The following is a 16,618-nucleotide window of genomic DNA, read 5'->3' as shown; positions in this document are numbered from 1 at the left end:
TTTCAGCAGTCCTGGTACTCCAGGTCCACTCCAGTTATTACTCCATTCTAGAATACAGGTTGAATCTAAAGAGTTGGTTCATTGTGAATATTTTTTCTTGGAATAAAAGTTATTTTATGATATTGTTAGTACAGTAATACAGTCTCTTCCTGTATCTACCTCCAGAAATATTAAAATGTAAGAATCAGTGAATTACCGAAACCTCACAAAAACGTGCCCATGCCATCTGTGATGCCTTTCTACACTAATCCCATTTGCTGACAATTAAGCCCATATTCCTCTATTTTCCTGTTCAAATGCTTTTGAAATGTTGTAATCATTTCTGCCTCCCATCTCTTCTGAGAGCTTGTTCCAAGCATTCATCATACCTTGTATGAGGAAAAAACATAGCCCTCACACCTCCTTTAAGCTTCTTTCACCTTAAACCTTTCCCCTCTTGATTTAGACTCCCCTATCCTGAGAAAAAGATGCTGACTCTTTTTATGCTCTTCATACTGCCTTACACATCTGGAGAAGAAAGCTGCTTATATGAGAATGCTGTTCTTGGACTACAGTTCAGCATTCAACGCCCTAATTCCTTCCCCAGGCTTGACAAGAAGCTCAGAGGCCTCTGCCTTCACCCTTCCTTGAGTAGCTGGATCCTGGACTTGCTGTCAGATTACCAGCAGGTGCTAAAAGTGGGCTCCCTCACCTCTGACTCTCAACACAGGTGTCCCTCAGGGCTGTGTCCTAAGCCCCCTCCTTTACTCTGTATACCCATGACTGTGTCAGCACCCACAGCTCCAATCTGCTAATTAAATTTGCTGATGACACTATACTGATTGGCCTAATCTCAAATAATAATGAGGCAGCCTACAGAGAAGAAGTCATCACTCTGATACAATGGTGTCAAGAAAACCTCTCCTTCAATGTTGCAAAAACAAAGGAGCTGGTTGTGGACGACAGGAGGAATGGAAACAGGCTAGCCCCTATTGACATCGATGGATTTGGAGTCAAGGGGGTGAACAGCTTTAAGTTCCTTGGCATAAACATTGTCAGAGTGGGGTTTTTTTTGGGTAGTTGATTTGTTTACACTTCATGACTTTGGCCACCAGACTTCATGACTATTTGACAAGGTACTGTTGATCGAGTCCACAGCAATGCGCTTCCTAAAAAGGTGTGAATACCGGATGCTTCTGGCGCCGTAGTTTGGCCAGATGCTGTAGTTTCGAAGACAGTATTATCTATACATTATAAATATTAATTGTCTTCTACGTTAGCACATAAAGTGCCAAATGCATGATGTGGGTGGCATTGACCTCCCACATCATGAAGACCCTGGAGAGACTTGTTCTGGAGCTGCTCCGGCCTATGATTAGGCCACACTTAGATCCCCTCCAGTTCGCCTACCAGCCCCTGCTGAACCATGTCTATGCCAGCTGGACAAGCCAGCAAGCACTGTGAGGGTCATGCTTTTTGACTTCTCCAGTGCATTCAACACCATCCGCCCTCCTCTGCTGGGGGAGAAGCTGACAGTGATGCAGGTGGATGCTTTCCTGGTGTCATGGATTAGTGATTACCTGACTGGCAGACCACAGTACGTGTGCTTGCAACACTGTGTCAGACAGAGTGATCAGCAGCACTGGAGCTCCACAGGGGACTGTTTTGTCTCCCTTTCTCTTCACCATTTACATCTCGGACTTCAACTACTGCACAGAGTCTTGCCATCTTCAGAAGTTTTCTGATAACTCTGCCATAGTTGGATGCATCAGCAAGGGAGATGAGGCTGAGTACGGTGCCACTGTAGGAAACTTTGTCACATGGTGTGAGCAGAATTATGTGCAGCTTAATGTGAAAAAGACTTAAGGAGCTGGTGGTGGACCTGAGGAAGGCTAAGGCACCGGTGACCCCTGTTTCCATCCAGGGGGTCAGTGTGGACATGGTGGAGGATTACAAATACCTGGGGATACGAATTGACAATAAACTGGACTGGTCAAAGAATACTGAGGCTGTCTACAAGAAGGGTCAGAGCCGCCTCTATTTCCTGAGGAGACTGAGGTCCTTTAACATCTGTCAGACGAGTCTGTGGTGGCCAGTGCGATCATGTTTGCTGTTGTGTGCTGGGACAGTAGACTGAGGTTAGCAGACACCAACAGAATCAACAAACTCATTCATAAGGCCAGTGATGTTGTGGGGATGGAACTGGACTCTGACGGTGGTGTCTGAAAAGAGGATGCTGTCCAAGTTGCATGGCATCTTGGACAACGTCTCCCATCCACTACATAATGTACTGGGTGGGCACAGGAGTACATTCAGCCAGAGACTCATTCTACCGAGATGCAACACAGAGCATCATAGGAAGTCATTCCTGCCTGTGGCCATCAAACTTTACAACTCCTCCCTTGGAGGGTCAGACACCTGAGCCAATAGGCTGGTCCTGGACTTAGTTCCATCTGGCATAATTTACATATAAAACCATAAATAATTAAATAATATTGCTATATCTATACTCTGTTCTTGGTTGGTGCAACTGTAACGAAACCCAATTTCCCTCGGGATCAATAAAGTATGACTATGACTAAATAAATGTATTATGGATTTAATTGCATTCCTGAAGGCTGTCAATACCAACCCAGACATGTTGGCGTTGGAAGGAAAGGATGAAGTTAGATGGTGTGATATTTTGTATGTGGCTTCAATAGGAAGCATTGTCTATAACTTTTTAAGTAGCGATTGCCTTTGTATTTAGCATATAAATATCAAGCCCACATTGGTTTAGCAGACCTTCCTACTGAAAGCGTCTCTGTCCGTATGATGCCTGCTGTACCTTGTGTCGAATAAAGAAGCTGCTTTGTATCTACCAATGACTCTGTCTCTCCAGTGATTTCATCTACACTACAACAAACATCACTAAGAATCTTACGTGGTTTGTACATACCAGCTGTGTGGTGAAAAAGGCACAACAGTGCCTGTTTCACCTCAGACGGTTGAAGAAATTTGGTATGGGCCCCCAAATCCAAAGAACTTTCTACAGGGGCACAATTGAGAGCATCTGGACTGGCTGCATCACTGCCTGGTATGGGAACTGTACTTCCCTCAATCGCAGGACTCTGCAGAGAGTGGTGCGGACGGCCCAGCGCATTTGTAGATGTGGAGTTCCCATTATTCAAGACGTTTACAAAGACAGGTGTGTAAAAATGGCCCAAAGGATCATTGGGGACCCGAGTCAACCCAACCACAAACTCTTCCAGCTGCTACCATCTGGGAAACGGTACCACAGCATAAAAGCCAGGACCAACAGGCTCCAGGACAGCTTCTTTCATCGGGCCATCAGACTGATTAATTCATGAACTGTATTTCTGTTATATTGTTGTACATACTATTTTTTATAAATTACTGTAAATTGCACATTGCACATTTAGACAGAGACGTAACATAAAGACTTTTATTCATGTATATGAAGGATGTAAGTAATAAAGCCAGTGCAATTCTATACGTCCTTGAGCTCAATCCTCAACCTAAATTCCACCAGAATAACATGAGCTTTTTAAACTACACCCCACCATTCAGGGAACATTCTGGTGTATCTCTTCTGCCTCTCTCAATTGCTGTCTCATCCTTCCTATATACAATGACCAGAACTGTACACTATTGTCTAGAATTCAGCAGTTCTCAATTTTTTTTATGCCAGTGAGCCTTACCATTAACTGAGGGGTCTGTGGACCCCAGGTTAGGAACCCCTGCTCCGGATGCTGTTCAACTAATATTTCATTCACATGCATGCAACATCTCATACTTTATTAGAGTGCACTTAATCAGTTCATTCTGCTTCCTTCCTTTCAATCTTTGAGTGCCATCAGAAACCTGAATATGAAATGAATAACTAATATTTAATTTAATAACTGAACTGTAATCAGTTTTCTTGGTAATAATTAAGTAGGTCAATTCAACGTTCAGTGCTAAACTGGGTTATACAAACCACTGGATCTTTACCTCGCCAATGAGTGAACTGTGGCATTGAGATAGTTTTCAATATATTGTGGTTTAGTTTGATTACTTAGTTGTGATGCTGCTGATGCTATTGACTTCTGCAAGATTTTTGTATGAGAGAATGGGTTGGGACTTAGTTGTGATACCTTGTGCTGAATAGATGGTTGATAGTTATGTAAAATAGTATTAAACATCAACTCGGAAAAAATGGTGGAAATTTCTGCAGCACACTATTTATATTAATATCCCAAGTACAATTTTTCACACATTAGTTGATGGGAATATTTATTCAGTGGTTTGTTCATAATTTTGTGATGTGGATCAGAATCTCCTGAACAGAAAGAATCTTGGTTTTATTTAATTCCTGTGATTTTGACATTCCAGTGTGCTTTATAGCAATTGGAACAGTTTTTGTTATTTTCTGACTGTAACTGGTGCTTAATTATTGTTTAGATATATATCACTATTTTCAGTATCTCCCCCCCCCGCCCCCCCCACTATTCCCCATTCTTGTTTTCCTTTCACAACGATCTTTCTTATCTGTCCTCTGGTGTACTTGCCCATTCCCTTTCTTCCATAGTCTTCTGTCCTCTCCTATCAAATTCCCTTTCTCCAGCACTATATCTCTTTCACCAACTAATTTCCCAGCTCTTCATTTGACCCCCTCCCCCCACCTTTTTATTCTGATTTCTCCCTTTCCTTTCCTGTCTTAATGAAGGGTCTTGGCCTGAAACATCGACTGGTTATTCCCACTTCATAGATGCTGCCTGACCTGCTGAGTTCCTCCAGCATTGTGTGTATTACACTATATTTTAATTAAACTTTCTGAACCAGTGCCAAAATCTTGGCATGTTGCTGTTTTTAGTAATGTCTTGCTTTTGTTCCAGTGTTTAAACTAAATGTAATTCTCAGACCATTAATTAGCTCCATGCTACTGTGAAATTGATTTCAAAATTGATCTGTTTTGTAGGACTGGATGAGGAGGATGGAGACAGCAAAGGTAAGGAATGTTTTTGTTCATCGTATGTTTAGACGTTCTGTTCTTAATACAGTGTGTCGGTAGTGTTAATAGCCCATTTTGTTTTTCTCCTCTTGTCATGTAGGAGGAAATACAACTTTGACCCAAGCAAATGGGGACATACTAACAGGCGAAATGCAGATGGCCATGTACAATGGTTACACTTGTGCTGACTGTAGCATCCTTTCTGAGAGAAAAGATGTTCTGACTACGTACTGTACATCCCATGCACCCACTTCTACAGTATACTCCCGGAGCAGAAACAAAGACAAGTCAAGTAAGTCACTAACATATGGTAGACTTAAAGCTGATATCTAGGCAGAGGTGTAATGGCTGCACACACCAGGAGCTTTCTGTGTGTGAAAATCATTTGAGACTCTATTATACTTATTGTTCTATCAGCTGCAGATGTATTTGACTGTCCAATGAGGAAAGCTTTGGTTTGTCTGTGACAGTTGCTGTGCCAGCCATGTAATAGAGACCAAGACCACAGTTGGAATATTATTATTTCTGCACCCAAGGCTTTAGAAGTGATGTGAAAGCTTTGGAGGGAGCATATGGAAGAGACTAACCAGAATGGTTTCATGAATTAGAGATTATTCAGTGGCCACTTCTTGTTAATGCAAATATCTAATCAGCCAATCGTGTTGCAGCAATTCAGTGCATAAAAGCATTCAGATATGGTCAAAAGATTCAGTTGTTCAGACCAAACAGAATGGAGAATGAATATGATCTAATTGACTTTGACTGGAATTCTTGTTGGTGTCAGGCAGGGTGGTTTGAATATCTCAGAAACTGCTGATTTCCTGGGATTTTCACACACAACATTCTCTAGAGTTTACAGAGATTGGAGAGAAAAACAAAAAAAAAAATCCCAGGCACAGCAGTTCTGTGGGTGAAAGCACCTTGTTAATGAGAGAGGTCAGAGGAGAAAGGCAGACTAGTTCAAGCTGACAGGAACCAACAGTGGTATGCAGAAGAGCATCTGAATGCAATATCAAACCTTGAAGTGGATGGGTGATAGCAGCAGAAGGCCACATTGGGTTCCACTCCTGTATCTAATAAAGTGGCCACTGAGTGTATATTTAATTGGATATTTTAGAGATTGTCCTCTTAGCAGAGTTAATGAAAAAAAATCTACAAAGTATGTATTCATTTGAATGAATTGATGTGCTTTTGCTCAAAGGTCCAGGATCTGCGATGGGAATAGGCTGTACAGATTGAAAACTACTAAATAGATCTAAGAATGAGGACATCTGTGTACAAGTCATCAGGATATGTGGTGGGATCAGAGACTGCTCTAATGGATTGTTCTTTAAGAGTCAGAACTAAATGGAAATATGTGCTGTATCAGCTTTCTTGAGTTAATGAAAGTCAGTCATTCTCAATCAGCACATGTAGGTATTCACAGAGAAGGACATTATATAAAGATCAAATGTTAAGTTGGAAATAAAAATTTCACTTAATAAAAATATATTTAAATGAATGGATTTTCCAATCACGCAAGAGGGCGTCTTGGAACATGTGCCTATTTGGAAGAAGGAGAAATAGGAAGATTTTGTTCTCTGTGTGTCATTACCCAAAGCCAAGGAAAGAGTTTCCTTGATCCCTTATGTTTATACACGTTAAATGAGGTGAATTTCATTCTTAACTTTACATAGATCTGTATTCAACTATGATTTTGTTTATCAGAGCTTTTAACAAATAAATTGTAAACATGTTTGCTTTATACTGAATCATTGATTTGCAAATACAACCTAATTTCATATATCCAAATTTTAATTTGCTAAGGAATTTTGGCCCGTGCTGTATAATTTTATTGACGGGATTTCTGAATGTTGCTGTGGTACAGATAGTAATTCTACTTTAGAGGTGCTTGCTAGACTGGTTTTTGTTTGAACTGCAGACTCATTTTGTTTTTGATGAGGGGCAGATGTGAACCATGAAGATTAGTGTACGTAAAGAGCTATATTTGATCATGGATTGGAGTGTACAATTTGTGGAACGTGTATGTTACATGAATGACCAGTTTTAATTAGGCCAATTGGCCCACTGAGTTTGCGCTGACATTTGATCATGACTGGTTTATGTAACTTTTGACATAATTATTAATCAAGAGCCTGTCAACCTCTGCGTTAAATGTCCCCAATGACTTGGCCTCCACAACCATCTATGGCAATGAATTCCACAGATTTACCACCTTCTGGCTAAAGAAATTGTTATCATTGTCACATCTACCAAGATGCAGCGTAAGGTTTGTCTTACATACTGTTATATAGATCAAATCATGACACAGTGCTTTGAGCTGGGATAAGGTAAAAGAATAACAATGCAGAATAAAATTCCTCCTCATCTGTTCTGAAGGGACACCCTTCTGTTCTGAGGCTGTGCTCTCCGGTCCTGGACTCTTACTACAGGAAATGTCCCCTCCACATCCACTCCATCTAGGCTTTTCAATGTTCGATAAATTTCAGTGAGATTCTCTTCTCTTCCGCCCCCCCCCAATGGAAACAATGGGAGTATGTGGGTGATGATCATTTAGGTAATTGTATGTGATTTAATGGTTTGAATTCATTTTACTAGCTAAATTTTTAATTAAGTTTTAATTTAGTTAGTAAAACTCCAAAGTAGCTGATTTTTTTTCTACAGTAGAATTGTTTGTGTATATGAAATAAAAGTATAACCTGAAGTGTTGCAAAGCCTAAAATGTATTCAAGTTTTAAAAATTGGTTGTATTCATTTACTTTTTTTTAGGAGTGAAGTTGTTCACAGGTCATGCACACCGACTGGCAAAGTATACTTTATCCACTGCAGCCGCATGGCTTTTACAACTTTATCAGACAATTTTGCTGAAGACAGGGTTTTGCTCCCGAGGTACATGTTGGAAGAAGCACATGCTTGCACGTATAAAATCTGTTCCTATCTAAATGAGCCAGTTGTTTTCTGCATTCATTACACTTGTCGCATTATTTTGAGGGTTTTGTGCTTCTCCAAACATTTAGAACTTCACAAATCATTGTTTTGGAATCCAAGCAAAATGGAATTGCTTTTGCATGTAACGCACATCAAAGTTGCTGGTGAACGCAGCAGGCCAGGCAGCATCTGTAGGGAGAGGTGCAGTTGACGTTTCAGGCCGAGACCCTTCATCAGGACTAACTGAAGGAAGAGTGAGTAAGGGATTTGAAAGGGGGAGGGGGAGATCCAAAATGATAGGAGAAGACAGGAGGGGGAGGGATAGAGCCAAGAGCTGGACAGGTGATTGGCAAAAGGGGATACGAGAGGATCATGGGACAGGAGGTCCGGGAAGAAAGACGGGGGGGGGGGCCCAGAGGATGGGCAAGAGGTATATACAGAGGGAGAAAAAGGAGAGTGAGAGAAAGAATGTGTGCATAAAAATAAGTAACAGATGGGGTACGAGGGGGAGGTGGGGCTTTAGCGGAAGTTAGAAAAGTCGATGTTCATGCCATCGACTTCTCTAACTTCCGCTAAGGCCCCACCTCCCCCTCGTACCCCATCTGTTACTTATTTTTATGCACACATTCTTTCTCTCACTCTCCTTTTTCTCCCTCTGTCCCTCTGAATATACCCCTTGCCCATCCTCTGGGTCCCCCCCCTCCCCCTCCTTGTCTTTCTTCCCGGACCTCCTGTCCCATGATCCTCTCGTATCCCCTTTTGCCAATCACCTGTCCAGCTCTTGGCTCTATCCCTCCCCCTCCTGTCTTCTCCTATCATTTTGGATCTCCCCCTCCCCCTTTCAAATCCCTTACTCACTCTTCCTTCAGTTAGTCCTGATGAAGGGTCTCGGCCTGAAACGTCAACTGCACCTCTCCCTACAGATGCTGCTTGGCCTGCTGCGTTCACCAGCAACTTTGATGTGTGTTGCTTGAATTTCCAGCATCTGCAGAATTCCTGTTGTTTGCTTTTGCATGTGTTTATTGTTGGTCTAGGTCTAGTTCATGTATTGCATGTTTGATTTAGACTGCATGTGATTTGTTTACTATTTTGGAGAATAAACTTCAATGAGCTTATGGTTGCAACTGGCCATACAAGATTTAAGTAGCAATATCTTTCAGCATTTACTTTTACTGATTTTTATTTAGGTAAATACTGCTTAGCTTGCTCATTTGCATGCATGAACATTGTCTTGGCTACATGCAAATATGATAAATAATTTCCAGTTGACTTGGGAGCGAGATTTTTCTTGACAAAATATTGAACCAAGACAGCTAAGGGTTGGTTTCTGTGTTGCAGCCCATTCAAGTTACTGTGGACAAATGAATGTAAAAGAATTGATTACTGGGGATGGACATCTGAATATAAATGGGGAGTCTTTGTGTAAGTATTTTGGTTTGCTTCTGGATGTTGCTGCCTCGTTCCACAGTGCTTGTGGAGCCAAAATGCTTGACCACCAGTTCATGTTGTGCACTTTACTAACGGATTGTACTACCGCAATCAACAGGTGATGACTGTAAGGGGATGCAACACGAAACACACAAATCCACTGAGGTGCAGTCCATAAAATACATGAAGCATACACGAATCACACGGACTATCTGGCTGGTCTTTTCTTATGCAGGTTGTTTTTTTCAAAAAATTCTTCCCACTGTCTTTTAACTTTTTGAAAGGTGAAACTTAGTGCATGATTGGAATATTTGGTTTACTAATTCTGTGCAGTATATTTAATAAAATAATTACACCCAAAAGAAATTATCTACAGTTGCTAAGTTGATTTGCAGCTTGATTTGTTTTATATTTGTAGGTTCATTGTTGCTGCAAATGATCCAGGCCGCTGGTACTGTTGCCTGGTTTGTATCCAGGAAGGTCTTGTCTATTCTGTGGTTGGCCATTGTATCTCCAGGTTATTTAATTTTTCTTTTCTTTTTTGTTCCGCATTTGTTCCACTTAATTTTTTGCACGCTTGGTCGCCTAGGTCTGTTTTGTTTGTTGCGCACATAATTAAGAAGGGTGCTGCAAGCTTTGATTTTGCCCACGATTGACATAATTATGATGGCTTCTTGAGTCTGTTTTAGTTTCCTTTACCATTTTTGCAGCTTGGATTCATGTTTATTTCTATTTTCTCAGATATGTAAGTTGGGTGTTTTGTACAGCATGCTTCTTGTAGTTGCAGTAGTGCCCAGCTGTTTCTCAGGGTGAACACATGATTATTTGGTTGTACATTATCCTTTTTCATTTGTTTTTAGGAAAGGCTGCCACTGGAGCATTTTGGTGGCTTGGGACTGGATGGTACCAGTTGATTACTTTAATGTCCCTTCTTGATGTATTTTTGCTCACCAGGTATGTTTCACTGACATAGTTCAGCACTTTCCTCAACTTTGCAAAATAGTGCTAAATTTATCAGAAATTTTACAACTGACTGGATTTAATTTAGCTTGGGGACTTGTTGTGTCTATAGGTGTCTTTCCAGATTGCTTAGATGGCTGTTCTTACTGATTCCATTTCTTCTTTTATTTGGTAAGTGAACACAGCGTGTGATTGCACTTTAACTGTATCTATGGCGGTATTGTTCCAGGGCTCAGGTATTGGTATTATCCTCAAGTGCCTAGCGTAGGCAGTTGCTGAGTCAGTTCCATAAGTAATACTCTTGCTACACTGCACCAGCGAATGTAGATCCCATATCGGCCTCTACAGCCACCTGAGGACCCACCAATAGACAATTTTTTAGCAGAACATCATACTCAATTCAATTGATCACACCACCAATGAGCCCAAAACCCTTACCCTATAGGTTGCCAACAGCTGTTCACCCGGGTCCTCTGACCTGGGCCAGTCTTTCAAATATCCCTAGGTGTAACCCACCTTAAGATCCTTCCTCTTCCAAAGGTGAGGTCTTTGGAGCTTCTGCTAGTGTTTCTGTAGCTCTGGATTTTTATGGAACAGGATTGCTAGCCCCCATGCCCAACCCTTCTCCTTTCGAAATCTGGCTTGGGGCTATCTATCGTTTTGTTAGTATTATCAACCAAAAGATGTCCGGAACACCATGAAGAAACTACTCTTGTGTGCAGAGTCAACAACCTGACAAAGCAGTGTTATATATCTTGGCTGATGTCATAATGGGAGAAATGACAACATAATTTGTGTAGTACTTTAGGGATGATCATAGCATCTCCAAACAAGATGTAGTCCCAAACTGTTGTCTTCTATTTTAAGCTACAATACATACCATAGAGATGAAATCACTGTTTATTTTGCAATCAATACACCGATGTGCTTCAATCAGTATAGTGTCGTTTTTCTCTTCAACGTGCCATTTGTAAGTCCCTGCCATTTCCTCAAGTGGTGATACTTGATGGCTGCCCTTAGTACAATCCTCTGTGGACTTCTGGTTGTTGACGCAAAATGTTGCATTTTACTGCATGCTTCTATGTGTGACAAACACAGACATACCACCTCTCCCGGAAGTTCCGGGAGCCTCTCGCATTTTGATAGTGGCTCCCTGGTGCCTGCAAATTATATACAATATCCTGGAAATTGATTTTTTGAGAGCGCAAGAGAAAATGAGAGAGAGGGAGAGAGCACATGAGAGAGAGAGAGAGCCTGAGAGCAAGAGAGCGCGCCATGGTAGTGTTCCAAAAAAAGAAAATATAAAACGTACGTCACCTCAGACTAAAGTGTACCCCTGCCTAATAGGGGTCAAAAATAATGACAGTGTTGCTCGCTGCACTGTTTGCAACAGTGGCTTTTCTATTGCCCATGGTGGGTTAAGACTGTAAAAGACGTGGAGGTGAGTTTAACAGGTGTCATTCGTTCATTAGCGTAGCTAACGTTATTTAAACTAGCTGGCTAGCTGCTAAGGAGCTACTCTATTTCAGACATACCACCTCCAGCAAACTGATGGTGCTACCTCCCTGAAATGAGTTTTTGCAGGGTGGGATGTCTGCAAACAAAGCTAATCATAGCAAGTGATGTGCTGTTTCCTTGTGGCCAAGTCTCTCAAAACTGGCCTCGAAACCAATAACATCCTGTAACTATCCACCAGACTCTATAACCAGGTTTATTCGAGTAACTAACATGCATGTATTGATGCAAGATTTTTAAGGAGATTTTAAATTTTGGGAAGAGATGATAAGATCAGTCACAAAATTTACTAATTCACTAAAGTAGTTTGTAACTGAACTATTTGGGGGGGAAAGGTTGTTTCCTATGGAATTTGCGCCTTTAGATATGAATTTAAATAAGCTTCTTCGCTATATTTGTTGTTAGAAATGGTAACTGGCATCCAAATGGTCAAATTATCAATGATCTAAATTATAGATCCAAGAGATTCGGCCAATGTTAGTTGCTTTAAATTATTATGCTAATTTTGTTCTATACCACAATCCATTTGTGCCCTTCAGTCCTTTGTATTCTCCCATATCGTGATGACAATATTCATTCTTTGCTGCTATTAACATTGATAATCATCCTTTTTTTTGCGTATTGTATGCAAAAAAAAACACATTTCATGGTTTTAGTGTTCAACTCTTAGGTTATTCTAATTCTTAAAACAGTGTCATCTAGTGGTTTGTTAAAGAAGGTTTTGAGATTAACCTGATATTTGATGAAAGGAACCAAAAGTTACTTTGGATAAATTACCCAAGTATTTAATGTTTAGGTTTGCATATGTGGCTGGTCAAGTTATTATGTTTCTTAAATATTAGAATATGCATGGATTTGTTGGTGTTAACAAATTCCAGTGGACAGTGAGACAAAAAACTTGTAGAGGCTTGATGCATCCTGCTGTGCTAAATATTCAGACAGAAATTAGATCAATCTGTAGCAAATCATTGATCACCATCTTTAGTGCAATGTTGTAATTTCATTCCATAAAATACCTTTTATTTCTTCAGTTGGTTTGCGGTACTATGGTCTGGCAGGCTTGTGGTCTTTGTTGCCAATCTTCAATGGGACAGCATTACAAACAACGCAGCGTTCAAAGGAAATTGTACCAAATATTCAGACAAGTGAGGAGATTCCAGTTTCTCCACAAATTCCACTGGTAATGGTTCCAGTATATTTTTTATTATCAAAATAAACTTTATTCATAATTTTAAAAGTACAAGAATAAACCGTGAATGCCTTTTCATTCTTTATGTTCAGAGTCAATGCTTTCCATAGAGTTTTTTTACCTTCCTGCACATCAATAGCATTGCTGGCTGTCGTGGCCCTCTGGGGAAGCATTTTACTACAATTAATAGTTTTGTGTGGCATTGCTCAGGATTTGAAGTGCTGTTATTCCACTATGTGGTTATTTGTTTCAGGATACTGGACATCCTTTTGACTGGAGCCGTGTGGCAAAGTTGGAAAGGCAGGTTGCTCTTCTGAATGACAAGTGTAGTCAGACTGCCCACACTTCAGATGTTCGTCATGGTCAGCTTGTTGGCTTGTTAGAGAAGCTGCAGGAGCAGGTCAGAGAGATGAGTGACAAAGAAAAAATCTCCATCCTTGTCCGAAATCTGATCAGCCAGCATTCAAACGTGCTGCAGGAGGACATAAAGTGGGAAAGGACTGACCATTCGCAGGTATGTTCCCGCAGTTAAACATATAAGGAAGCCACTTCTGAGGTGGCATATTCTAATCTATTCACTTTTGCTACAGAGTTTAACAGCAGTCTCATCTTTGGGTCTGAGAACTGTTTCCAACTAGGTTTTGGTTTGTAAAGCCTGAGCTGAACCAAACACTGCAATTATTTTTAGTTATGAGTTGTATTTTTGGGCTGCTTTACATAAGTCAGGGTGCACCTGGACTTGAACGATGATTGTGTCAATCTGTTATGTTACTGGGCCCTTTTATCTGCAAATGTATTTCTTTGAATAACCATAACCATCAGTATGCATGGTTGATACAAGGTGACTCCAAGTGCAACTTTCTGACTTGGTCTTAACTCTCTAGAGGACAGTTCTACCTTTTAAGGTATTTAGAGCAGATGTCCCCAACCTTTTTTTTTGTAACGCGGACTGGTTTAATATTGACAATATTCTTGCAGACCGGCCGACCCGGGTTGGGGGGGTGGGGGTGGTGTTCAAGTAGGGTTAAACTCACCTCAACATGTCTTTTACAGTTAGGGTTGCCAACTTTCTCACTCCCAAATAAGGGACAAAGGTAGCAGTCAAATCCCGGGACAACTTACCCCAGGAAAGACTACCGTGACCATGAAGCCTTGCGCAGGCACCTGTGTGCGCAAGTGCATACGTGCTGATTTTTTTTCCACAAATTGGTTTTGCCTTCATCTTCCCGACTCCACATACATTATTTCTACTTTATATAGGCTGTGTATTTATCATATCATTCCTGCTTTTACTATATGTTAGTGTCATTTATTTTCGGTTTTATGTGTTATTTGGTATGATTTGTTAAGTTATTTTTTGGGTCTGGGAACGCTCAAAAATTTTTCCCATATAAATTAATGGTAATTACTTCTTCGCTTCATGCCATTTCAGCATGAAAGGTTTCATAGGAACACTACCTTAGCGGGGGGGAAATACGGGAGAAGGGCGGTCCCATATGAAACAAACCAATTTAGCCCGATATAAGGGATGTCCCGGCTAATACAGGACAGTTGGCAACCCTATGTTCAAGTTCAACAGTGCGTGACAGGGAATGAGGAAAGGTGCAGCTGACCTATATCGTTTCCTCACGGCCCGGTACCGGTCCACAGCCCGGTGGTTGGGGACCGCTGATTTAGAGAGTTGGTGGCAGGGTGGAGCTGCATCTCTACCAAAGTGATGTAAAGTTCTCCTTCACTTCACTAGCCTCCGGGTCACCCTGAGCCAGGTGTAGCACCTGCTTAACTGCGCACCCCCCCGCCACCCCTGGGATCGGGGTCACTTAAACCATGGGAGCAAGTGGTGTATATCACGAGTCCTGGCTATGCATCCGCTGACGCCAGGCAGACAATCTCTGAAGAGTATTGATTATGGCTAGGGTCACCTGTCTTATAAAAGTACTGCCCAGAAGAACGCAATGGCAAACCGCTTTTTTAGAAAAATTTGCCAAGAACATTCATGATCATGGAAAGACATGATTGCCTACGTCATACAAGACAGCACATAATGAATGAATAGTCAAACAGCCCTAAAGCCTGGAAACAGGCCCTTTGGTTCATTATGCCTCTGAAATTTCTAAGTTCAGGTGGGCAAATCTTTTTGAGGCCCAAATTGGCAATAATCGTCTTTAAAAATTCTCCTGTGTCTCATGGTAATTTTGAGCAGAGAGTAACATTGATTAATGAATTAAGACCATAAGATATAGCAGCAGAAATAGACCATTTGGTCCATCGAGTCTGCTGTGCCATTCAATCATGGGCTGATCCAATTCTTCCAGTCATCCCCATTCCCCTGCCTTCTCCCCATACCCTTTGATGCCCTGGCTGGTCAAGAACCTATCTATCTCTGCCTTAAATACATCTAATGACTTGGCCTCCACAGCCGCTCGTGACAGCAAATTCCACAGATTTACCACCCTCTGACTAAAGTAATTTCTCCACATCTCTGTTCTAAATGGACGTCCTTCAATCCTGAAGTCGTGCCCTCTTGTCCTAGACTCCCCTACCATGGGAAATAACTTTGCCATCCCTAATCTGTTCAGGCCTTTTAACATTCCGAATGTTTCTGCGATCCACCCCCTCCCCCATTCTCCTGAACTCCAAGGAATACAGCCCAAGAGCTGCCAGATATTCCTCATACGATAACCCTTTCATTCCTGGACTCAGTCTCATGAATCTTCTCTGGCATTTCTAAAATAAGGAGCCCAAAACTGCACGCAGTACTCCAAATGTGGTCTCACGAGTGCCTTATAGAGCCTCAACATCACATCCCTGCTCTTGTATTCTATACCTCTAGAAATGAGTGCCAACATTGCATTCACCTTCTTCACCACGGACTCAACCTGGAGGTTAACCTTTAAGGTATCCTGCACAAAAACTCCCAAGTCTCTTTACATCTCTGCATTTTGAATTATCTCCCCATCTGAATAATAGTCTGTCGATTTATTTCTTTCACCAAAGTGCAAGACCATACACTTTTCAACATTGTATTTCATTTGCTGCTACTTTGCCCGTTCTGCAACTATCCAAGTCTCTCTGCAGGCTCTCTATTTTCTCAACATCACCCGCTCCTCCACCTATCTTGGTATCATCAGCAAATTTAGCCCATTAATCCCTTAGTCCAAATCAGTGACATACATTGTAAAAAGCAGTGGTCCCAACACCGACCCCTGTGGAACTCAACTGGTAACCTGCAGCCAGCCAGAAAAGGATCCCTTTATTCCCACTCTCTGTTTTCTGCTGATCAGCCAATGCTCCATCCATGCTAGTAACTCCCCTGTAATTCCATGGGCTCTTATCTTGCTAAGCAGCCTCATGTGTAGCACCTTGTCAAAGGCCTTCTGAAAACCCAAGTACACCACATCTACTGCATCTCCTTTGTCTACTCTGCTTGTAATTCCTTCAAAAAACTGCAGTAGGTTAATCAGGCAGGATTTTCCTTTCAGGAAACAATGCTGGCTTTGTTCTGTCTTGTCATGTGCCTCCAAGTATTTCATAATCTCGTCCCTAACAATCGATTCCAACAACTTCCCAACCACTGATGTCAGGCTAACAGGTCTATAATTTCCTTTCTGCTGCCTCCCACCCTT

The 16,618-nt window shown here is 41.4% G+C and overlaps 1 protein-coding gene across 5 annotated transcripts in view; it reads left to right on the top strand.

The window, feature by feature from the left end:
• LOC134352129 (SUN domain-containing protein 1-like) overlaps window positions 1-16,618 on the top strand; it is a 92,659-nt gene that overhangs the window by 47,662 nt on the left and 28,379 nt on the right. For 4 of the 5 annotated variants that reach the window (XM_063059353.1, XM_063059350.1, XM_063059351.1 and 1 more), the window contains 10 exons: window positions 4,940-4,969; window positions 5,073-5,264; window positions 7,742-7,861; window positions 9,239-9,322; window positions 9,447-9,563; window positions 9,747-9,845; window positions 10,189-10,282; window positions 10,401-10,459; window positions 12,835-12,983; window positions 13,246-13,506. In XM_063059353.1, the coding sequence (XP_062915423.1) occupies window positions 4,940-4,969; window positions 5,073-5,264; window positions 7,742-7,861; window positions 9,239-9,322; window positions 9,447-9,563; window positions 9,747-9,845; window positions 10,189-10,282; window positions 10,401-10,459; window positions 12,835-12,983; window positions 13,246-13,506 (1,205 nt within the window). The remainder of the gene's footprint in view (window positions 1-4,939; window positions 4,970-5,072; window positions 5,265-7,741; window positions 7,862-9,238; window positions 9,323-9,446; window positions 9,564-9,746; window positions 9,846-10,188; window positions 10,283-10,400; window positions 10,460-12,834; window positions 12,984-13,245; window positions 13,507-16,618) is intronic. The other variant, XM_063059352.1, reaches the window with a different exon arrangement.

Source organism: Mobula hypostoma, chromosome 9 (assembly GCF_963921235.1).
Source record: "Mobula hypostoma chromosome 9, sMobHyp1.1, whole genome shotgun sequence".
Lineage (NCBI taxonomy): Eukaryota > Metazoa > Chordata > Chondrichthyes > Myliobatiformes > Myliobatidae > Mobula > Mobula hypostoma.
Note: the sequence above shows the minus strand (reverse complement) of the source record. Positions and strands in the feature narration are given on the sequence as shown.